Consider the following 25,471-nt stretch of genomic DNA (forward strand, 5'->3'; position numbering starts at 1 on the left):
AAACATCCTACAATTCACAGGATAGCCTCTGGAAATCTAGCCCCAACTGTCAGGAGTGCTGAAGCTGTGAAATCCTACTCTATAGGGATATAAATAAGCCCAAGGTTTCTGTCAAGTGCAGGCCCTTTAATAACTAGCTAGAGATCTGGCTCCAAATCCTGATAATGATTATGTTTATCTGCCCCCAAAGGAGACAACTCAGAGTCACATCCAGCAGCTGCAGAAATATCCCAGAGTTAGAGTTAGGGTCAGGGCCATGAAAGCTTCAGTGACTAGGTTCACAGTCCCCAGTTAATGTTCAGGGCTCCTCCAGTTGTGTCTCAGTCTGGTCCAGGTATGACTCCTCAACATGTTTCCACCTGTGGGCTAAACCATACATTTAGCCCCCATCAACACAGCTTAGTCATCAGAGGGGGAGAAGCAGACCATCCTCCCCCTCCCCCTTTCACCCTCTCCCTCTGAAAATTGATTTCACATCGGGGTATGTTCTATTCTACATTTCTGAATTCACAAGGAGCTTTGTAGCCAGACTCCTCTCCCACTGTTATCCTGGTGATGGGAGAGAGAAAATCTCAGGATGGCAAAATACTGTGGTCAGTGGTCTAGACCAGCAAACCCTCCAGGCACTGTCAAGTTGCTGACTAGCCTCCTTGGCAGTGGCACAAGTTCCCTGTTCAGATCTGTCCCCAGTTCTGCCCACTGGGGACTGGGGAGGATTCTCCTGTCATGGGGCTGAAAAACTGTAGTAGTCCTCATCTGCAGCTGGTGCTGGCGTCCTCTGTGTGCAGCCCTGAAGGATTCCTTTAGGGGTGGCCCTGTTGTAAGCCCGGGGTTGACCCCAGGCCTGTTTTGATTGTTTCTCATGATATAACTCGCCCAGAACATGAATGAGCTTCCTGTCCAGTTCATTGCTGGAGACTTGGGATGCAGGAATCCCCACTACCCATCACTCCCTGATGCACCTCCCCTGCCAGTTCCGACATTTTCTTTGATGGTTTGTGGTTTGCAACTGCTCTTCTGGTGTAAATTTCTGGCTTGGCAATAATCTGGTTGCCCAGAACAAGAACCCTGTGAAGTTAGCTTAAAGAAAAAAGGATCTGTGTAAAGTGGATTTTCACTCAGCACAACTGCAGGAAGTGAAAAGTGGTCGGGATGCCACTCTGCACATCTGGGGTCATGGGATCAACTCCTCTCTGCTTCTCTGTCTCTCTGCTCCCTGGGGCCTCAGACTGTGATTCTCTAAAGGGCACTAGGCCTTTGTAGAGCACACGGTTCTGTTCCCCCACAGCCAAGGCCAGGCCTCAGCTGTGGCCTCGGTGTCCATGACCCCGACCTTGTCCCCGACTCCCAGTGACCCACTGCTTCATTGCCCGACACCACCCTGGCTATGAAATCTGCCCCACTGCTTCATTGCCCAACACCATCCTGGCTATGAAATCTGCCCCTCTGTTCAGATTCTCTAGTGTGAGGATCTGTTTGGCTCAGGATGGGTCAAATGTCCACTCGTGCTCCAGTCATCTACAGTCTAGTTTCAGGGGTGGGAGGGGAAGCAGAGACAAGGGTGTTATATACTGTCTGCCCAGGTCCACCAGATGCTAGAGTTGGGGAGAGGCACACACAGAAGCGGCAGTAGTTCTGGGGTGTCGAGTACTAGTGCTCTGGAACACAAAGACGGTCATCAGAACACGTCTGTCTCTCTAGGTCTCTCTCTCCGTAAGCCCCCAATCTACAACTTCCCCAGCCACCACCCCATACCCTACTTTCCACCCCATTTCCCCTCCTCTCTCACAGCTCCCTTGCCCCATTCACCCACCCACCCACCCTTTCCTTCCACTCTTCCCAAGCCCTCCCCCACCCCTCCCCCTCCCTCTGAAAATTGATTTCCCATCAGGGTATGTTTCTATTCTGTTTCACATTTCTGAATTCAAGGGTTTTATAGCCAGATTCCCCTCCCACAGTGGAAGCAAGTTTTCTCCCCTGGCCTTTGAAGTACTGGAGGTCTCCCCTGCTGGTGGGGATCAGAGTCCCTCCCGTCTCTTTGTGGTTCTTGAGGGACCATTCCCTGGCCCCCCACATCAGACCACAAGCTAGACTCAGAGGGCCCCCAGCAGGGAGACGTCTGAGATGGAGCTCCTGCTGTGAACGGCGCTGCTGGTGGGGAGGACGTGGGTGCGTCTGGGAAGGGGAATAAGGGGCGTGAGTGTGAGGATGGGAATGAGGCAGGGAGCTGGACAGGAGGGGGTTCCTATGAGGCTGTGGACCTGGACTTTGCTATCCCAGATAAATAAAGCATGGCTGTGTCCACGGACCTGAGATCTCCCTCCCTCTGCCCACCAGAGGTGTAAATTTTCTGGTTCCCAACTCTGAGAAGCTGCATAAGGTCTCCACGCAGCTCCTCTGCTCCCTCGGCAGCTTCTGACCCTTCCACGTCCTTCTGTCTTCCTCCTCCTCCTGTGGCTCCAGAAGTGGCTGCAGTAGGAGCAGTGGCCCCTGCCTCTTCTTCCTCCTCACCCGCTCCTTCTGTCCCGGTCCCACTGTCAGTGGCCAGGCCTGGTCCATTTGCAACCGGCTCTTGGAGAGAAGTGAGCAGATCTGAGACCTGTTCTGGGGGTGGGGCGGTGAACAGGACTGGGGTGGGGGGCGGGCACGGGACTGGGGGCAGGTCGGGGGACGGGCCAGGGACCAAGTCAGAGTAACATGGGACTGTTCCAACTTCCAGAAACAGTGGGGGGTGGGAGGGGTGCATGAGGAAGATTCCCGAAACCCCCAGGACATAAGAGGACCCCCTACACTGTTGAAAGTCTTTGAAGGTGGGAAGAAACAGGAGTGGTCAGAAAAGATTCAGAGCCAAGAATGTGAAGTGCTTGTAATCAAGTAGAAAAAGTCTCAAACACCCTCCCACCACCACCACCATAATGGTTTGTCCCACTCAGGGGGCCCTCCCTTCCTAGAGATGGAATGTTCTAGAACAGGAAACAGCCCCAACCTCTCAGTAGCCTCTGGTGCCCCCCTTGCTAGGAAGGTTCTGTAGGTCCTGTTCTAGACACAGCCAGATTCTGATACTTGGTCAGGAAACTTTCTTTAAAGGGCCATATAGTAATTATTTGAGACTTTGTAAGCAAAAGACCTCTGTCCCAACTACTTGTAGCACAAAAGCAATCATAAGCAATACTTGAAGAAGTAGCTATGTTCCAGCAAATTTTTATTTATAGAAACAGACAACTGGTAGGATTTGGCCTGTAGTTTGCTAACTCCTGATCTAGATTCATGTTTCCTGTGTGTCCCATAGATATCCCAAATTCAAATGTTCATAAGTCAACCTTTTCCCCAAGAAATGATTTTCCTCCTATATCCCTGTGTTGTTCAGTATAGAAATCTCAAAATCACCAAGACTACCTCCCTTTAATAACAATCAAATCAGTCACCAAGTCTTATTGCTAATACCTAAGGAACTTTTTTTGACATCCATTCCCATTTAGGGAATGCCCCTGTTGCTTTATAAATTATCTCCCTGACTTTAATCTCTTTCTAATTCCTAATATCCTCCTAACCTTTCCTATGATCACATTACTCTCAAGCTTAAAAAAAATTTGATGGCTTCATGTGACATATTACTTGGCTTGATGTTAGGTCTCATCTCAGGCTAGCTGTCTCTAGTTTCTTCTCACCCCTTATTTATGTACCCAAGGGACTAGCCATGCAGAGACACTCGTGGGTTTTAACTTATTTTTCCATCTGAAAAATCAGACATTCATTATTTGTTATATGAGCATTATATTCTGTTCTATGAACTAGTTTGAAAAAGACAACATTTATTCTTTAAGGGTTTATATCAGATAGTGACAGAGAAAAAAATGATAAATCAGGCATTAAAGTATTACATAAGAAGGTGGTTAAGTACCAGAGGTATAAATCCCACTGTTTTAGCTCTCTTTAAAAATGTTATCATGTGTCTTCTTTCCATTTCAATTTTTGTATTTTAATTATCAGACCTTAGTGGGAAGGGTTCATGTTTTCCCTTGTTCTCGAGGGACTTCTGCAGAAAGAGCATTCAAAACATAATGTAGAAATTGGAATGGTGAGGAAAGGGGAGATACTGGAGTCAGGGAGACCCATTAGGGGGATGCCACAGTAATTCAAAACGTAAACTAAGGGCAGTGGAATTTGGAATGGAGTGGTACATGAACAGAGCTTTTTGCTAGGTAGAATTCATGGGAATGCCAGAGAGGGGCAGGGATGAGAGAATGAGTAGGGTAATTCCCAGGTTTCTACTATAGGGAACTACGTTGATAGTGATGCTGTATACTTATATGGAGAATGAAGGAGAAACTGTTTGTGGTGGGTTCAACCTTTAGACATACGGAGACTGTGGCACATACCAGTTGAGATACCCTATAGGCAGTTAGATGTGTGAGTCTAGACCTTAGGAGAGACATCAGGGCTGGAGATGTAGTATTGAGAAGTGGAAGCTGGATTTGAAGCAGTGGTTAAAATAACCCAGGGAGAGGATATAGAACAAGAAAAACAGAGTGCCTAGGACAGATCCCTAGCTTTCCTCCCTCGACCTCTTCCTTTCTGCCACTGTCCACTCTCATCGACAGTTTTATAGCTTACCTGTTTACTTCTTTGCTGTCCCTTCTTCTAGCCTCAGAACATCTTTTGCCCTACCTTTTTTATTCCTTTTATAACACTTTAAATGTGAACTTCAGCTTGTGATCACTTCCCTCTGTATGCTACCATCCTTCCACTTCTGCTTATAAACACTTTTAGGAAATAAAAGATAAATAATTTCTTTTGGCCAAAGGATTGGAGGAGGGAGAAAATGAAGACAGGGAAACCTGTTAAGATCCTACTTTAGTAGTACAGGCAAGACACTATTAGGGCTTGAACTGTGGCAGGACCTAGGTGAAATATCAGATAAGGAGAGAATTTTGAAATAGAATTAGCGAAACTTGTTAGCCAATTGTATAAGGGAAATAAGTATGGAGAGGTGGAGTGGAGATGACTTTGAGGCATCTGACTTGAGCAATTAGGTAGTGTGGTTAGTGATGCCTCTAATCATGATAGATAATACAGGAGGAATAACAGACTGTAGGCAAGAGGTACTAAGTTCAGTTTGGGACTGATAAGTGCCTTCATGACAGTAATATGGAATCATAGTTAGATGGATGTACTAGGCTGGATCTTAAGAGAGAGGATAGAACTAGAGAAAAATATTATACATTTGGATGTCTTCAGCACTTAGTTTGTGGTTGGAATCTAGTGCTTGAACAAAATTTCTGGAGATGAAGTTTGGAGGGAGAGAAGAAAAACACAAATAAGCAAGCAAACAAAACAGAGGCAGGAAACCTGAGGCCTAGGGGAAGATGGCTAACATTTTGGAGATAGCTCAGGGAAGAAAAGCCAGCAGTAGAGTTATAAGGAGTGGTCGGAGAAGTAGACAATCCTAAGTGAGAGATATCTTAGAAGTAACAAGAGATTTAGAAAGTTGAAGGAGAGTTACAAGTTTCAAACTATGCATGGAGGTAAGATAGGTTGAGGGTGCACAAGAGGTCATTAGATTTGGCTAGTAAGATATCCTTGAGTCTAATGATAGAAATTCAAAAGAATTATGGGGAAGAAACCAAATGTTAGTGGGTCATAGAGTGAAGTTATAGCAGCATGCAGAAATTTTGAATGTTTACCAGTCTTTTAAGACCTCTGACAGTGTCAGTTATGGTGGGTAGGCAGAGATCAGAGAATAGATCATGGAGGCATAAGGTATGACAGCTTAGTTGCTAAGACAACTAACTTATATAATTGTCAACACAAAGATAGAGAGAATATTCTGGCTACTGTATGAGGAGCAAGATAACCACATATAAAGGAAGCTCGGTGCTTTTGAAGTATTTGCAATGTAACTTGGGCAATAAAGCAAAACTTTTGTGAATATTATAAGAATAATTATAAAACTGCTTTTTGACAGATACAAAAATATCAGTGTAATCTAAATAGGAAGCAGTGAAGAAGTAAGAAATACAGTTGACCTTTGAACAACATGGGTTTGAACTGCATGGGTCCACATAGGTGCCAGTTTTTCTCAATAGTAAATACTACAGTATTACACAATCCACAGTTGGTTGAATCATGGATGCAGAACCACAGATGGAGGAACCATTTATATGGAGGGCCAACTATAAGTTATATGTGGATTTATGGTTGCACAGAGCATTGGCACCCCTAACCTCTTCACTGTTCAACTGTAGTTATAGTCAGTGAAAAATTGTCTTCAACCAAACAATAAATCAGGGGTCACTCGTAACATGTTGTGGGTTATGATAGTGGCGGGGAATCTTTTGAATTTCCCTTGATTATTCCCTTACCTTTACCCACATGTCAGTCAGCCACTGGCAACAGATTTTTAACTAGTTACCCACACCCCTAGGTGGCAGATTGCAATTGCTTTCCTTGAGAATGGTGACGAACTTGCCACAGGAATGATCCAAAATTCTCAGTTATCTATGAGTGGGTTATTTTACACACACGCACACACACACAGACAATATTTTTCTTGAGTAGGTATCAGACTTAACTACTCCACCCCCAGATAAATTATAGGTTTTTTTGAATTCAGGGTGAATGATATTTTGATAACAAACTTTTATCTTGAGCCAGTAGTTTTTAGAATATATATAATTTCTATTGTAACCTGGTCCATTGGCTACTCTTTCTTTAAACAACAAAACAAAGCATCTAGATTTACTTTACAGTTTGGTTTGGGAGTCAGTGGATAATGTATTAATTATACAGTGGTTATGATGTAAGAGGGGGTTACTTTCTATGGAGCACTTACCACATGTCAGGTACTGTGCTAAGAGCTTTAAATTAACTCATTGTTGAGAGACAATTCCCTATGGATCTCTTGCATTTCTGCATGGCTTATGCACAGAGGCACTGTCCCTTGTCCCAGATTATCTTTTCAGGGATGTATGTATATAGAACAGTCGTAAAAGGTAGAAATTGCACCTCCCATCAGAGCAAATGACAGTTTTGCTTGCAGCCTTGGAAAATATAGATAGTATCTCCCTCTGGAGCAAAAGGCAGGCATGCCTGTGTCCCATTATTAAAGAGTTGTGCCTCCTAAGCTTGGGATTCCTGTCCTGTAATGCAGCCTATTGCTTGTGCTGGTGTCATCTGGCCCTCTTTGTATTGCCTTGTGGGAACTGGATTTGGGGAAGCAAAACAAATGCTGATATTCTGGCTATTTCTATTGCTGTGAATAATTAACTGTCCATTGTTTCTGACCCAAGAGTCTCTTGTCTTCTACCAACACCCATGAAAATTGGAAGTATGGTAAAAATCTCAGACCCTACATGGTTTTTAACACTTGTGTAACAAAACAACCCTATTAGGATAACTTTTATTATTCACATTTTACATATACAAAAATGAAGCTCAGTGACCTGTCTAAAGATCCATGGTTAGGGCATGATAGAGTAGGGATTTGAAATGAAGCCTCTCTGACTGTAGTGGCCACGTTCCCAAGCAGTGAGAATTCTCAAGTCCAGTTCAGTTCAAGTCCCTGGGTTGACCTTTTCTTGGACTGCATCAAGAACCATTAGGAAATTATGTTTGAATAGTCCTGGGTTGGAGATTATCAATGTCATTCCAAAGGCTGAGTGTTCATTTCAGCAGGGGAGAAGTTAATAAAGTATTCCCTGTTCACACCTCCAATGAATCCTTGTTTGTTTATTAACTGTGTTTCTGCCAATTGGAACAAATGTACATAAATTCAAACCTATTATATTGACATTATTATAGACTAGAGATATCACCCATGAAAGATAACATTGTTTATTAAAAAACAAACAAAAAACACAAAAATCCCTGAACTCTTCACAACTATAAATAAGGTTATTTGCTTATAGACTGAAAAGTAGAAAAGTGAAATTTTCAAAAGATCTTGTATTCCCTCAACTTATTATAGCACAGATATTTTTTGTTATTGTGTTAAGTTTACATCTGCTTTTTTTAATATACCCAATCAGCATGGCACATAGAAGTTTCTCAAAAATGTCATTTGAATTCATCTAAAAGGTTGTGGCTCTTCATAAAATGATAATATTAAGAAATTGGTCAGAGCTTTGGCCCTCTTGGTCTTTTCTTGAAAAAATACTTTATTTTTCAGAGAACTTTTAGGTTCATGATAAAATTGAGAGGAAGATACAGAGATTTCCCATATACCTCCTGCCCACATATGTGCATACACCATTATCAACATCTCTCATCAGAGTGGAACATTTGTTACAATTGATTAACCTACATTGACACATCATTATCACCCGAAGTCCATAGTTTTCATTGTGGTTCACTCTTGGCATTGTACATTCTATGGGATTGGACAAATGTATAGTGACATGTATCTACAGTTATAGTATCATAACGAGTATTTTCACTACCCTAAAAATCCTCAGTACCCTACCTATTCATACCTCCCCCCAAATCTTGGCAACCACCGATCTTTTATTGTCTCCATAGATTTGCCTTTTCTACAAGGTCACATAGTTGGAATCCTGCAGTATGTAGCCTTTATAGAGTGCCTTTGTTTTTCTTTCTTAGTAACATGTATTTAAGGTTCCTCCATATCTTTCCTGGCCTGATAGCTCATTTCTTTTTAGCACTAAATAATATGCCATTGTCTTAGATGTACCACAGTTTATCCATTCACCTAACTGAAAGACATCTTGGTTGCTTCTAAGTTTTGGTAATTATGAACAAAACTGCTATAAATGTCTATGTGCAGGTTTTTGTGTGGACATAATTTCTTTACTCCTTTGGATGGATACCAAAGAACATGAATACTAAATCACATGGTAAGAGTATGTTTCGATTTGTAAGAAACTGTCAAACTATCTTGCAAAGTGGCTGTACCAGTTTGCATTCCTACCATTAATGAATGAGTGTTCCTGTTGATCTGCATCCTCACCAGCATTTGGTGATGTCACTTGTTCTGGCTTTTGGCCATTCTGGTAGGTGTGCAATAGTATCTCATTGCTTTAATTTGCATTTCCCTGATGACATATGATGTACATCTTTCCAAATGCGTATTTGCCGTCTGTGTACCTCCTTTGGTGAGGTGTCTGTTAAGGTCTTTGGCTCATTTTTATGTCGGGTTATTTTCTTATTGTTAAGTTTTAAGAATTCTGTGTGTATTTGGGATAACTTTATTAGATGTGTCTTTGGCAAATATTTTCTCCCAGTCTGTGGCTTGTTTTCTAATTCTTTTGATACTGTTTTTGGTAGAGCAGAAGTTTTTCATTTTAATGAAGTTCAGCTTATCAATTATTTCTTTCATGGATCATGCCTTTGGTGTTGTAATTTTAAAAAATTATTGCCATATCCAATGTCATCTAGGTTTTCTTCTATGTTGTCTTCTAGGAGTTTTATAGTTTTACATTTTATATTTAGGTCTGTGACCCATGCTGAGTTACTTTTAGTGATGGGCGTAAGGATCTGTGTCTAGATTCATTTTTTTTTGCATGTGGATGTGCAGTTGTTCCAGTACCATTTGTTGCAAAGACTGTCTTTGCTCCATTGTATTGCCTTTGCTTCTTCGCCAAAGATCAGTTGAGGGCTCCCCTGGTGGTTCAGTGGCTAAGAATCCTCCTGCCAATGCAGGGGACATGGGTTCGAGCCCTGGTCCGGGAAGATCCCACATGCTGTGGAGCAACTAAGCCCGTGTGCCACAACTACTGAGCCTGAGCTCTAGAGCCCATGAGTCACAACTACTGAAGCCCATGAGCCTAGAGCCCATGCTCCACAACAAGAGAAGCCACTGCAACGAGAAGCCCGTGCACTGCAAGGAAGTGTAGCCCCCGCTTGCTGCAACTAGGGAAAGTGTAGCCCCCATGCAGCAAAGAAGACCCAACGCAGCCAAAAATAAAATAAATAATTTTTTTAAAAATGAAGGCAAAGGAAAGATTTCTCAGATTAAAAAAAAATAGGGAGGGTGGGAGGGAGGGAGATGCAAGAGGGAAGAGATATGGGAACATATGTATATATATAACTGATTCATTTTGTTGTAAAGCAGAAACTAACACACCATTGTAAAGCAACTCCAATAAAGATGTTTTAAAAAAAAGATCAGTTGACTATATTTATGTGGATTTATTTCCAGGCTCAACATTCTATTCCATTGATCTATTTGTCTATTATTTTCCCATTATCACAATGCCTTAATTACTATAGCTTGATAGTAGACCTTGAAGTCAGGTAGTGTCAGTCCTCCAGCTTTGTTCTTCTCAGTATTGTAGTTATCATCATCTAGATCTTGTAAATATTTTGTTAGATATATATCTATGTGTTTCATTTAGGGTTTTCTAAAATATAAATGGTATTGTGATTTTAATTTCAAATTTAAAACTTGTTCATTTCTGACATATAGGAAAGCAATTGACTTTTGTGTATTAACCTTATATCCTGCAACCTTGCTATAAATGCTTATTAGTTCCAGGCATTTTTTTTTGTCAGTTCTTTCAGATTTTCTACATAGAAAATCATGTAATCTATGAATTTTCTTGTCTACTGCATTAACTAGGACTTCCAGTATAATGTTGAAAAAGAGTAGTGAGAGAGGACATACTGCCTTATTCCTGGTCATTGTCGGAAAGCTTCTAGTTTCTCACCCTAAGTATGTTAGCTGTAGGGTTTTTTGTAGATATTCTTTATCAAGTTGAGGAATTTCCCCTCTAGTCCTAGTTTACTGAGAGTTTTTATTATGAATGCGTTTTGGATTTTGTCAAATGCTTTTTCTGTGTCTACTGATCTGATCATGTGATTTTTTCTACTTTAGCTTGTTGATATGATGGATTACATTAATTGCTTTTTGAATGTCGAACCAGGATAAATCTTACTTGGTTGTGGTGTATAATTCTTTTTATACATTACTGGATTTGATTTGCTAACATTTTGTTGAGGATTTTGCATCTATGTTCATGAGAAATATTGGTCTGCAGTTTTCTTTTAATGTCTTTGGTTTTGGTATTAGGGTAATGATGGCCTCATAGAATGAGTTAGAAAGTATTCCTTCTGCTTCTATCTTCTGAAAGAGATTATAGAGAATTGATATAATTTCTTTCTTAAATATTTGATAGAATTTACCAGTGAATCTATCTGGGCTTGGTGCTTTCTATTTTGGAAGGTTATTAATTATTTATTCAATTACTTTAATAGCTATACGTCTATTCATATTGTCTGATTCTTCTTGTATGAGTTTTGGCAGATTCTGCCTTTCAAAAAATTGGTCCATTTCATCTAAGTTATCAGATTTGTGGGCATAGAGCTGTTCACAATATTCCTATGTTATCCTTTTAGTATTCATGGGATTTGTATGTCCCCTCTTTTATTTCTGATATTAGTAATTCATATCCTCCCCCATTTTTGCTCCTCTTGGTCTTTTAAAGTATTAACATTTCATGTTTGCAGTTATATGTACTTATTTCTGCACTCATCTGAAAGTCTCCTTTTCCACACAAATATGTTTTTCAGTAAAATCTTCTTATTTTATAATGATTCTCAAGAAATGGAATTCACCAAAGGGCCTAATATCCTGTTTGTTTATTCATTTGTTTCCCTTCCCTGAATTTGGTATAATATCAGTTCATAGTTCTTTTGGTTTGAGGACAATATCATCCAGTAATGGAAGATTGATTAATTGATAGTTATGCATAGTGGTCAATTCACATTTCAAAAATATCAGAAAACAAACTTGGTTTTAGTTTACTAACCATTAGATAGTTCTGTGATTTTCAAGGAAAGTATTTTGAAATGAAGATAAGACAGTTGAAGGAACCATTTAGAAAAGTTTCAACTATATCCTGACACATTTTTTCTGGGCTTCTGCTTTTAGATATGAAAGAATGCCTAATTTATTTAGTCTATTTTCAGTAGGTTAGCCCTGGTGATACAGCAAATGCACTTAAACTCATATTTTGAAATACAACTTTAGATTTTATAATATTAGCATGTTTTATAAATGGGAATTGGAAAGGGGCATCTGTATTTCTCATGTATGTTTTAAATCCTAGGTCTCACTTTTCCCCTTAGGGAACCCAAGATGATCAACATTGTCCCTTAGAAATATTTCTGCAAAAAAAGTGTATAAATTATGACCTAAAGTAGCTAACATTAAACCTTTGGAATAGAAAGCAAGGTTTATTTACAAATTTGAAAATTCTGTGCTGTGCATTTTAATAACAGTGTTCTTTAAGTGTTATCTTTACACATCTGCATTTCTTTCTGTGAGCATCCCCAAGTTGGTGTGGATAACCATGAGTTAGTTCAGCTGATAGCACCAAGTTCTGAGAGTGGCCAGGGGCTAACAGCCAGAACCTTGGTTCTAAGCCACTGACCAGCTATATGATCTTGACTAAGTTATTTATCCTCACTGTGTCTCTGTTTTACTCCTATACAAAATGTAGATGATACTTACCATGCACCTTTTCCTGGATTATTGCCAGAATTAAGTAAGACAAGAGATATGGAAATACTTGAAAGATTACAAATGTATACAATTGTAAGGCATTGCTGCAACATCACTGTGAAGGCCCTTTGCTCATGTTGAGCCTGAATGTGCTCCTTGTCCCCCTCAGGATGTGAAGGGAGGACAGAAAAAAGTACAATTCCCATTCTTGCACACTCGTCAGTCTGCCTCCTCAAACTTGCACAGCTCTAATTGTACCTAATGAAAGAAAAGTAACATTTTTAGGTCCCAGTTGCAGGAAACATTTTAAATAGAACTGGCCTGCGGCATTTTTCAAAGTAAAATCTATATAATGCAAGATTGTTAACAGGAACTGTGCCAGGGCTGGATTACACAACTAATCAAAATCAATCTGAGTCTCAGACTGTCAGGCATCCTTGATCACACCTCCCCCAAGTCAGCAATGGAAACAACAGGACTCACACCAGGCCTTGTCTTGAGTTCCGGAGAATTTGGTCGTCATCAAGGACTTCATACTAGGGCTTGCTCATGGGGTAACAAGCAATCTGTCAGCAGGCTTTTACATGGTAAAGACCAGAGCAAGAGTGAATTCATGCAGAGCCCTGGTCAAGATTGTTTGTGGATAAGGGTTAGAGAATATTTCCTCCTTCAACCTATCAGCCATTCCCAGGGTGGGTTCCCTGCCCTCATCCTCATCCCAAGTTAATGAAAGTGCTGCTGGCATGACCTACATAGTGTATATTTTGGGCATTTTGGAGAGGGAACACGAAACCTTGCCTAGGGGTCTGGGCTTTATTATAGAAGGTGTTTGTCTAAGAAACTTGCAAAAGGCTTAGTGGAACTCTTACTAACAATTCGACCTCCAAAGTTCTGGCCTTTGCCTAGTAGCTCGTATTCACAGTACCTGGAAGTTCCTTCTTGCCTTAGTTGCTTTCTCTTGATTAACTTCTTTTTGTGCCTAGGTCGGTATATCTTTTTGATCCTTTCAGACCTTCATGGTGCACTGGTACTAGGCCTTTTGCCTAACTGACCTCTTCTAGACTCTTTTCTCTCAAGTGGCACCCCAGGCCAGTGGCATATCTTAACCCATCACTGCCAATGTATTGTTTTTATTATACTGGTGATTGTTCACAATTACTACATCACATATAAATTATAATTATTAATTTATCAACAATATATGTAGGAACTAATACAAGCGGTAATAACAATTCTAATGGCAGTCTATTAAATATTTACTATGGGTCAGATGCTGTGTTATATGTTTTATATTTGCTTAATAGTTACAGCAGCCTGGAGAGGTCAGATATTATAACCATTCCAACTGAAAACAGTAAACTTGTTTTTGCTTAAGTTTGTATAATAAAAGAGCTTCCTCCTCCAAACTCCAGTGGAGCCACCATAAAGGATTTCTTATCCTCATTTTTCAGCTGAGGAATCTGAGACTGAGAGATGTTACATAACTTGCTCAAGGACACAGAGCTAGTTGAACCTAGTGGATCTTAGTTCAAAGCTAGTGCTTTGTTATGAAACCACTATATTATATTGGTCCCTTACTTAGTCTACCCTATTTTATCCTCAGGACTAAATAGATCTGGGGTAGTAAGCTCCTTTCAGGGAACTGTACATTCTGTCTAATACTTCTATTGTTGAGACTGCTGGACAACAGCTCTCTCTCCCTGGGTTTGTAACACAAAAATGGGAAGATATTTAACAAGTAAGTCTCTTTCACCTGTATGGATGGACACCATGGAACAGATATGATCAAAGTCTGTGACATTAACAACTGTTCATAATATTTTACATACTTAGCAGAGGTGATTTTCTTTCTGCTTCATTTAAAACTTTTTAAAAACTGTGACCATTTACCTTCCTTCCATCCCCTATACATACCCTAGTCCTCCTTGTCTCCCAGATATAGTCATTATAGTTTTTTCTTTGCTGGTATGCTGATGCACCAAATTTGGCTAATCCTTACCCTGGTGGTACAAGAATACCTGCAGAATTATCTTGAGTCATATTTAAACAGGGACTGTGATATTTGACCAGCCACATACACACATGAATCTGTAGAATGGGGATGGGGTGGTTAGTTCCATAATGAGTTTATGCAAAAGTAGAGCAGAGAGGACATGTCTCTTGAATACATACCTTTTGATGCCCACACATTTAATCAACTAACATTTACTAAGCCCTTGCTATCAACTTAGGTCCCAGGAATAGAGTGATGAACAAGAGCAACAAATTCTTTGCTCACACTTAACAAAAAGCACATGATAGAAAATCAAAGAGAAGAGCAAGTATAAACAACCATGGCTCAAATAGGCTTAGTATATTCAAGAAACAGAGTAAATACGATTGCGACTGCACCCTAATGAGTGAAGGACAGAATGTACGATAGGCCACATCACGTAGGATGTTAAAGAAAGCAAGAAGACATGGGCATGTTTAGCACTGAAGTATTGAAAATGGAGTCAAGAAGAGCCAAATTGATTGAACCAAATTTTACCTTATTGGCTGAGACTTAAAAACATTTCTGGTGGCTTTAGCTTCATGGCTCTTAAAGAAGCTGTCAAACATCTCTTAATAGAATTAAATGTTCTTACATTTGATCCCTAGTGGGCCTATATTAAACCCTAAGAACCTACATTGAGGAAGAGAGAAAAGCAATAGCTCACAATTTACATTGTATAATGGGGTTACATCTGAATATCAGAATGGAAGTGCATCTTCAGATGACACAGGCATCACATAGTCAGGAGTACTTGCCAGTAATTAACTTCACTAGAAATCCAAGTAGCAGCCATTTTGATTAACTTAGTTTGTAAACCCAATGGGCAGCAGCCATCTGCACTCCTGTGTTTTGTATGGTGTCTGGCATATTGTGAAAATTCAATATTGTGAAATTTCAATGAAGTACAAACAGTAGCAATCATTTGAGGCCATCTTAAAATTATTGGTTGGCATGTTAATCCCATTTATCAGGATTGTTTTTACTTAGTTGTAAAAATACTCGGTTTTGAATTATCCCTGGCACTTTTGTTTTTTAACAGCAGGTATCCCTTGATGTTTAGAACACATATGATTCTGAAATGTCTCACCAAGAGATTTACAGTTGACCTTCTTTTGAGTCTTACCAGGCTGCTTCTGATCTCTTCCTCATACTTTCCAGATTTCTTTTGTGTGGTTGATATCTTCTGGAGTCTAGGTAGAGTAGGGTAGGGAAATGTCATGGGATATACATAGGGAAATGAAGGCAGAATTCAATTTCATAAATACCCTTCTATTATGGGTTAGCCCATTAATGTCCAATTTCTAAAGCAGCTTTATGGTAAAATTCAATGTTGAAATTCCTTTATAATTCTAGTTTTGATGAATAAAATTAATCCACTCTGCTAGGATTTGTTCTTTGTAGGAACCCAAATTTGACCCCTGACATATCTCAGTAAACACCTTAAAAAGCTATGTGAGTTAACGGGTATCTTCTGTATGTTGATCTGTTTTTATTTTTAATTTTTATTTTATATTGGAGTATAGTTAATTAACAATGATGTGCTAGTTACAGGTGTACAACAAAGTGATTCAGTTATACCCATACAAGTTGTTGATCTGTTTTTTGGTATGTATCCTATAAAAGAAAATGTTGGCTTAGAAACCAATGACAAAATTAACAATCCTTGGAATACCTGTTAAGGGACTGGCCATAAGGGCAAACCAGAAATGGCTATAGCCTTAGTTATGGACTTTCTCATAAGTTTTTGCTATCAGATTGTCAACATAGCAATGTTTACCACTGGGAAAGCAGTCTGACTGTTTTACATTTCAGAAGATGGGTACAGCTGCTCTATGTAGCTATCTCATGGTCAGAGATGTCCACATTAGCATTTTGTTCCATATCTTCATGTCAGTTGAAGTAGAAAAATTTTCTGTGTTGTTTCCATGTTGTTTCTGATTTCTAGGCAAGGTCCTAAGTGGAAAAGTCAATATTCTTGAAATATACAGAGTAAAAACATAGGTGTAAACACCCAATAAAGCCATTTTCTATTTCTCTATTCCTACAGAAACTCGACATATTGCATGAAGGTGTCAATGTCCTTGACTGTTGCAGAGAATGAATCAGGTCTGTGCTACAATAGCAGGATCCGCTATTTGGAAAAATCTGAAGTCACTAAAAGAAAGGAGATATCCTGCCCAGACATGGATGACTTTAAAAAGTCCAATCAGGAGCCTGATGTTGTGTGGTACAAGGTAACTCAGCATGATGTCAAATGCATTTTTTTTACCCTAAGTCAATAGCTGGCTTGGGGAGATAAAAAGGGGGAGATTTTATTTTGAGTTTTTGGTATTAGATATTTCACTGAGAAGAATCAGCAGATCCACAGCTAAATAATTCAGAGCTATGATCCCTATATATTACTGGTTTTCATGTACTTCCATCAGCAGGTGTCAGAAGCAATCCCAGCTTCTCCAATGACTAAAAATAAGGAAAATATCCCTTTACCCCAACTCATGAGAGCAAATGGGAAGAAGAGTGAAGACTGAAATAACACATGAAATAAATTATTTGAGGGACCTAGAAATATTATTCACTGTTAGGAACAAAGGCCCATCTTTACAAGGAATGGTGCTTACAAAAAATAACAACGATTATCATGGTCTATATTGTGAGAACCACTGCAGTCAGTGCAGAGGAGAGAAATGGGCCCAGTGCAGGATATGTGAACACTGGAAATAACATGTTTATCTGGAAATAAACCACACTCAAAGGTTGTACAGATGAGAGTTGAATGAAGGAACTGTTTACAGAGGTGTGGTTAGGGTTAAGGGAACCAAAAAGGGAAAAAACTGTAAATTACCGCTCCTAGGTCTAGAGTGGCAAGGGGAAGGAGCTGTATCTCTGGAACCTGGCAAGAGCGGAGCAGGCCTGTCAAGAGCTGTGGCCTTAGAGGAGCATATTAACTGTGGAAAACAGAGAGGGAGTGGACAGAATGGACACCCTAACCTCTCTTAACTCCCGCCTTCTGGTTTCTTGCTAGTGTCTTCCCTCCCACCATGTGAGTTCAAACAGAATTCAGAAAGCAAAACCATGGGGTAGAATCAATAGTCTTCAGCTTCTCTGGGCCCAGAGTAGGTCAGACAAAGGCAGAGCATGGATCTAGGGCAGGAAGCAGAAAAATAAACATACAACCTTTCAACTGTGATATTCTGGCTGCGAGCCTGGGGCACTGTGGTTCTAAAAGAGGACTGAGCACCCTCTGCCACCTCTGAGCCACACTGGTTGGCCCATGGTGACCATATATGACTATATATGGTGGCCAGAGGTGACCAAGGGGGTTTTCTGCACAGGTACTATGCACATTATTGCAACCAAACACACATAAAAGGTAGGACAGGTTGTTTCTGTAGTATCTGACAGACCCTCAGTTTCCAGGAAAGCCTAAACCCTAGCTCCTACAGTTGTCAGGTGCTTTTACATTTGGAAGTTCCTCTATCTTCATACCTGGGGGAACTCGACAAGAGACAGCAAGAGCATGTCCTGAACTAGAACCTCAAGTCTCTTTGTGAAGTGTCATCCTCCTTTTTTTTTCATAATATTCTGACACATAAAAAGGAACATGATGTTCATTATGCATAAATATAGAATATCCATACTTAGTGGGACCCTTCATGCCATCATCAGCCTTGTTAGTAGTTCTTTTTTTTTTTATTTTATTTTTTTTTTTTTTTGGCCACGCTGCATGGCATGTGGGATCTTAGTTCCCTGACCAGGGATCAAACCCGCACCCCCTGCAGTGGAGGTACAGAGTCTTAACCACTCGACAACCAGGGAAAGTCCTAGCCTTGTTAGTATTTCTTAATCACTTACTATGTGCCATTTGCTGTGCTAAGCTTGGTCTCTATATTATCTCACTTAAGTCTCAATGCAACTCTGTGTGGTGGGTGCTATTATCATCATTTAACAGAGGAAAACAATTGAGTCTTACAGGAATGTAGAGACTTGTCCAAAGCTACTCAGCTAACAAAGCTTCGTTTTATATTCAAGGCAGTGTGGTTCCAGAGTCCATTTTCTTAATCACTAACCTCTCCTGCAATAGGCCTGGAGCTAAACCCAGCCTCAATTGCAGGCACTTCTTTAAGATGAGTAAAAAAAGTTTTATTTCAATTTTATAGTTCAGGAAGGGAGGTTGACTAGCTCAAGGGTTAGCAGCTAGGAGTAAACTCCAGGTCATCAGCTTTCTCTTACAGTGTTCATTCTATCTCATCTTTCTGTCTTTTCACTAAATTCTTTTTTCCCCTTTCTTCACATCTCTATACATCACCATAGTCATTGTCTACCAAAGCAGTTTATTCCTTGGAAAAAGCTAACCCTCACTCTTTCTTAGAAATGGACCAATGATGGTGAAACAAAGGGCTTTTCCAGCTCTGCCTGGATAATAACATTTAATGTTTGTATAACATTTTACAATTGATAAATAATAAGCATAATGATAGGTAATATTTATTAAGTACTTACTATATGCCAGACTCTATTTTAAGTGCTTTAGATGGATTAACTCAACTTCTAGTTTCTCAGTCTCAATCTTATGTCTTATGTAGGTATTATTATTATCCCCATTTTACAAAAGACGTGACTGGAGACTCAGACAAGTTAAGTGACTCAACAAATGTCACACAGCTGTTTGTGACTTGCAGTTTGGCTCCTGGGCCCTTCCACTTAGCCATTACACTATACAAATGGATCAGGATAAAAAATTAAAACCAAAAGTTAAAGAGTCTGTGAAGCTCCCAAATGCATTGTTAACCCCACTTTTCACACAGGGTTTTAAGTAAATCCTTGAAAAATTGATTGACATATTAGGAAAACGTTTCCTTTTTAGCCAATACTTCGATAATCTGCCTTGCTTGCTTTGTAGTCTGTGCATTTCCTACCAGACTGAACATGAAGTGATTTTGCTCTGGCTACAACAATGAAAAAAGGAGGACACATTGGTCTGGAGTTATATCCAAACTGTTATATTGGTCTGGTGCATATCCAAAGTTAGAAATGTACAATGTATTATCTCCAGTGTTTTAACAGTGAAAAGTATGTGTTGCATGATCCTTTTTCCAGTCTTCTTTTCAAATATATGTAATCTTTAAACTTGTTTACTTTCCAACCATCCTGTTATGGCAGGCCTTTGAGGACTATTCTTCCATGCCTGCAGGTAATCACAGCTGAATAGGAAGGTAGAGGTGGCTCATATGGCACTGGGGCGTGTTCATAAAGCTGAATGAGTAAGCCTATTCTGGTTGTCCTTGGAATGTAAGAGATATGCATAAGGGGGCTGTAACTCCTCTATCTGAACTCTGTTAGCAAAAGGAAGTGAGGAGAGGGGCTACACTTTCAGCACTTCCTCCTGACGCTATGTATGGGGCTTAAATATTAGAACAGAACATACAATTATGTTAATGCTTTTGGAAACATATTTGAAATGAGAGATAAAGATTATTTTCTTTATTGAACTAAGAACACAAGAACAACCTCATTATTCACTGAGAACACTTGACACAAGAGTGTAGAGTCCCTTTATCCCATTTCTAAACAAAAGAATTCCCTAACCTTAATAGGACATTAGCAATGAAAATACAAATACGTTCCTTGGGGTAAAACGCATATCTATGTCATTAGTTACCTCTGCTGATAAAAGGCTGATGTTAATGAAGTCAAGTCTTCCAGTTTGAATCCTCCTTTTTCTTGCCACAATTATCTTAATTTCAGATGTTTGCCGTTGGTTATAATGGAGTGGTTGAGGGCATTATGGATAGGTCAGTGCAAATTCATTCATTCAGTTAGTATATATATACTGGGTCCCTACTATGTGCATGTTGACTATATATATCTAATTCATTTTTAATAGCTGTATCATAGTTCATAGGCTAGATATAACCTTGCTTTATTCAACCATTTTTCAGATGGATATTCAATTTTTTCTAGTTTTTTAAAAATAATCCAAATATTGCAGTAAACATCCTTGAAAACATACGTATATCCTTACATCCATGGCGTACAAGATAGGAATGATCTCTGTCAGTTCTATTATTCAGTATTGTTTTGGAGGTTCTAGCTGATGCCATAAGAAAATTAAATGAAATACACTATACAAACATTGGAAAAGGAGGATAAAATAATCTTATTTTTCAGATTGTATAATTGTATACCAAGAAAACCCAAGAGATTAAACAACAACAAAAAAATAGAACTAATGAGATAATTTGATAAGGTAGCTTAATAAAAATATACAAACTATTCAATAATTTTTTTTTACCAGTAATAATCGGTTAGATATGTAAAGGAAAAAATGAAATTATCCCATTTACAACAATGAAAAACTGTAAAACACTTTGGAATACATTTAACAAAGATGGGAGGAGACCTATATAAAAATATAATTTTATTGAAGGACATAAAATATAGTCTAAATTAATGGAGAGACAGAACATATTTCTGCATTGGAAGATCTCATAGAAAAAAGATCAGTTATTCCCAATATTATATAAATAAGTAATCCAATTTGCTAAAATATGAATTTTTAGAAATTAGACAACATGATAAACATTATAACATTCATATGGATGAGTGAATATATCAGTTTTGCAAATGAAATTTTGGAAAAAAACATTAATAAGAGGGGACTTAGTCTAACTGAGACTGAACTTACTGCAAAACAGTAGCAATTAAAATAGTAAGTTTAAGAAAGCATAAATAGATCAGTTAAATAGAATAGAGAATCCAGAAACAGATAAAGTATGTATATATGAGAATTTAGTATATAATAACATATCATTTTAATGGGTTTGGAGGGGGGATAACGGCTTATTAAAAATGATGTGCACATAATTGACAATTCACTTGCAAAAAATAGATATCTGACTCATACCATGTTTAAGAAAATTGCAGATGGATTGTGAGGAGTTAATTTCACCTCCTAAATAATAGTCTAGGAATGACCATTTCTAAATGCTGTCACTCATTACAATGAGATAAGCTTCCAAAGTTAAGAGCTTTACAGTTATTTATCTTGCTAAACATTCTGACAGTTTTCTTTCTTTTTTTTAAATGCTAAGTTGGGTAGTATGGAGTTTTTTTTTAATTTAATTTTTATTTTATATTTGAGTATAGTTGATTTACAATGTTGTGTTAGTTTCAGGTGTACAGCAAAGTGATTCAGTTATACAGATACATATATCTATTCTTTTTCAGATTCTTTTCCCATATAGGTTATTATAGAATATTGAATAGAGTTCCCTGTGCTATACAATAGGTCCTTGTTGACTATCTATTTTATATATAGTAGTGTGTATATGTTAATCCCAAACTCCTAATGTATGCCTCCCCCTGACCTTTCTCTTTTGGTAACCATGAGTTTGTTTTTGAAGTCTGTGAGTCTGTTTCCACTTTGTAAATACGTTCATTTGAGCTTCTGCTGAAAAATCAGCTGTTAACCTTATGGGCATTCCCTTGTATGTTATTTGTTGCTTTTCCCTTGTTGCTTTAAATATTTTCTCTTTGTCTTTAAGTTTTGTCAATTTGATTAAAATGTGTCTTGGCGTGTTTCTCCTTGGGTTTATCCTGTATCGGACTCTCTGTGCTTCCTGAACTTGAGTGTTTCCTTACCCATGTTAGGGAAGTTTTCGGCTACTATCTCTTCAAATGTTTTCTCAGGCAGGTTCTCTCTCTTCTCCTTCTGGGACCCCTATAATGCAAATGTTGGTGTGTTTGAAGTTGTCCCAGAAGTCTCTTAGATTGTCCTCATTTCTTTCCACTCCTTTTTCTTTATTCTGTTTTGGGACAATTATTTCCACCAGTCTGTCTTCCAGCTCGCTTATTCCTTCTTCTGCCTCATTTATTCTGCTATTGATTCCTTCTAGTGTATTTTTCATTTCAGTTATTGTATTGTTCATCTCTGTTTGTTCTTTAAATGTTCTGGTTCTTTGTTAAACATTTCTTGTACCTTCTCAGTCTGTTCCTCCATTCTTTTTCTGAGATCTTGGATCATCTTTACTATCATTATTCTGAATTCCTTTTCAGGCAGATTGCCTATCTCCACTTCACTTAGTTGTTCTTCTGGGCTTTTATCTTGTTCCTGCATCTGGAACATGTTTCTCTGCCATCCCATTTTGTCTAACTTTCTGTATTTGTGGTCTCTGTTCTGCAGGCTGTAGGGTTGTAGTTCTTCCTGCTTCTGGTGTATGCCCCCTCGTGGGTGAGGTTGGTCCAAGGTTTTGTGCAGGCTTCCTGGTGGGAGGGACTGGTGCCTGTCCACTGGTGGGTGGCGCTGGGTCTTGTCCCTCTGATGGGCAGGGCTGTGTCAAGGGGTGTGTCTAGAGATGGCTGTGGGCTCAGGACAACTTTAGGCTTCCTGTCTATTGATGGGTGGGTCTGTGTTCCCACTCTGTTTGTTGTTTAGCCTGAGGTGTCCCAGCACTGGAACCTTCAGGCTGTTGGGTGGGGCCAGGTCTCAGTGCCAAAATGGTGACCACCAGGGAAGCTCATTCTGAGGAATACTGCCTGGGGTCTCTGCCACCAGTGTCCTTGCCCCTGTAGTGGGCCATATCCAACCCTTGCCTCCCCAGGAGAGCCTCCAAGACCCACAGGTAGGTCTGGCCCAGGCTTCTATGGAGTCACTGTTTTGCCCACAGTCCCAGTGCACGTGAAACCTTGTGTGTGCCCTTGAAGAGTGGAGTCTCTGTTTCCCTCCATCCTGTGGATCTCCTGCACACAAGCCCACTGGTCTTCAAAGCCAAATGCTCTGGGGGCTCCTCCTCCTGATGCCAGACCCCCAGGCTGGGGAACCTGACATGGGGCTCAGAACTCTCACTCCTATGGGTGAACATCTGTGATATAATTATTTTCCAGTTTGTGGGTCACCCACTCGGTGGTTATAGGATTTGATTATATCATGAAAGTTCCCCTCCTACCGTCCTGTGGCTTCTTATTTGTCTTTGGATGTAGAATATCTTTTTTGGTAGGTTCCAGTCTTTTTTGTCAATGGTTGTCCAGCAATAAGTTGTGATTTTGGTGTTTTCATGAGAGGAGGTGAGCTCAAGTCTTTCTAATCTGCAATCTTGTCTCCCAGAAAATCCTGACAATTTTCTTAAAGAGGGAAAAAGAAGGTCATTGAAGACCTTGTAATACCGCAGCCCAAATGGCCGACACATTTTGGCTATAAAAATGGTTTGGCAAAATGCTTGGGGTTTTTGAATCCCTTTTGAAAATGTATTGATATTAGTATGTACCTTATTTTGTAACCATAAAATTATATTCCATCCTGAAAATCTTAATCTATTTAACTAGAATTTTCAAAGATACTTTTATCTGGAAGGAATGAGCTAGGAATCCCATGAAGGCTTCAATTTTGTATGCCCTAAAACCACAGTCAGTGACACAAGATTTAAGACCTGTTTATCCTTGTTTTTATTTTTTGGTATGGCATTAGAAATGGGAAAATGTTTATTTATTATTTGCAAATTATAGAGAAGATGGGTTGCTATTTGAGGAATGGGTATTTAATATGTGTAAGAAGCACTGGTCTTTGAGCCTGGGGACCTGGATTCTGGTCACCATTACACCATTAACGTGGATGAGTAATTGGATGACCCTGGGCCTCTATTTTCCCACATATAAAATAGATATAACAATGTATGCCATATATCTCAGACATGTTATAAACATCTAATGACTAAAGTCCTTGATATATGCTGCTACTATAGAAAGGAAAAAGTTATATAGAAAGCTAGAAGCAAAGTTAGGACATCTCAAACTCCAATTGGGAATTTAAGATTGAGGGTTTTTAAAGTCCTGTTATTCTGTATAATCTACAAACATAAAATGCATCCTTTTTACTTGTACAATTTGATGTGTTTTGGCAAATATATACACCACAAACAAGATACAGAACATTTTCATCATTGCAATTTTCTCCATGTCCTTTTGTATTCAGTCCCTTCCTCCAAGCCCCAGTCCTTGCTAAAAAGATATGTTTTCTATTCCTATGGTTTTGTATTTTCCAGAATGTCATATAAATGGAATAATATGATATGTAGCCTTTTGTGCCTATCTTTGCTCACTTAGCATAATTCATTTGAGATTTGTCGATGTTGTGGTATATAACAATAGTTCATTCCTTTTATTGCTGAATAATAGTCCAATATTCCACTGTAGAGATGTACCACTGTTTAGCCATTCACCCACTGATGACCATTTGCTGCTGGGTTTTGGTGATTAGGAATAAAGATCTTATAAGGTTGAGTTTTGACTGTCCAATTTCTGGATTTATCAAAATGATATGTTTTTGTCAACTTCTATAATTATTGACATGTTTGTTTTTCTCAAATTTAACAGGAGTTTGCTATTGATTTTTCCTAAATTGTTATAAGAATCCAGACTTTAAAGGGTCTTCCTGTGTATCCTTAATGGCATTAATGACATTTGAGGGATAAAAACAGACCAAAGTAAATTAAAGCCTTTTAAGCAATGTCTCTTTTTATAATCTGACTACCTTCTATATATCCATTAGAATGATCTTTTAGAAATGCACATCTGATCATAGTGTGCCACTATTTAAAGCACTCCAATGATTTTATAAAAACTTTTAGTTAGTAGTTCCTTTTTGTTGAGTATTTACAGGGCCTGACACTGTGCCACACATGTTCATTAATTAGCTAATTCAATTCTTAGAACAGTCTTATGAGATAGGTTATATAGTGACAGAGCTGAGATTTGAAACCTGACAGTGTACAAATATCTTAGAATGGAATTTAAGGCTTTTAGTATCTGGCCTCCGCCTACTCATTGCCACTCTCAAGAGAGCAAAACTATTCATATTTTTTTGTCCACTCCATGGTTTTTCACATCTGAGTTCTTCTACACATGTTATTCCCTCTGTCCTGTATGTCCTGCTTGCCTGCCTAACTTTTATATATTGTTCAAAACTCATTTCATTTGCTTAT

The 25,471-nt window shown here is 39.1% G+C and overlaps 1 protein-coding gene across 1 annotated transcript in view; it reads left to right on the top strand.

Moving 5' to 3' along the window:
• Window positions 1-25,471, top strand: part of IL1RAPL2 (interleukin 1 receptor accessory protein like 2) — a 1,051,992-nt gene that overhangs the window by 539,909 nt on the left and 486,612 nt on the right. Inside the window, exon 3 of the mRNA XM_029240622.1 lies at window positions 16,543-16,729. Coding sequence (XP_029096455.1) covers window positions 16,543-16,729 — 187 coding nt within the window. The remainder of the gene's footprint in view (window positions 1-16,542; window positions 16,730-25,471) is intronic.

Source organism: Monodon monoceros, unplaced genomic scaffold, assembly GCF_005190385.1.
Source record: "Monodon monoceros isolate NGI ecotype Baffin Bay Population unplaced genomic scaffold, NGI_Narwhal_1 Super_Scaffold_22, whole genome shotgun sequence".
Lineage (NCBI taxonomy): Eukaryota > Metazoa > Chordata > Mammalia > Artiodactyla > Monodontidae > Monodon > Monodon monoceros.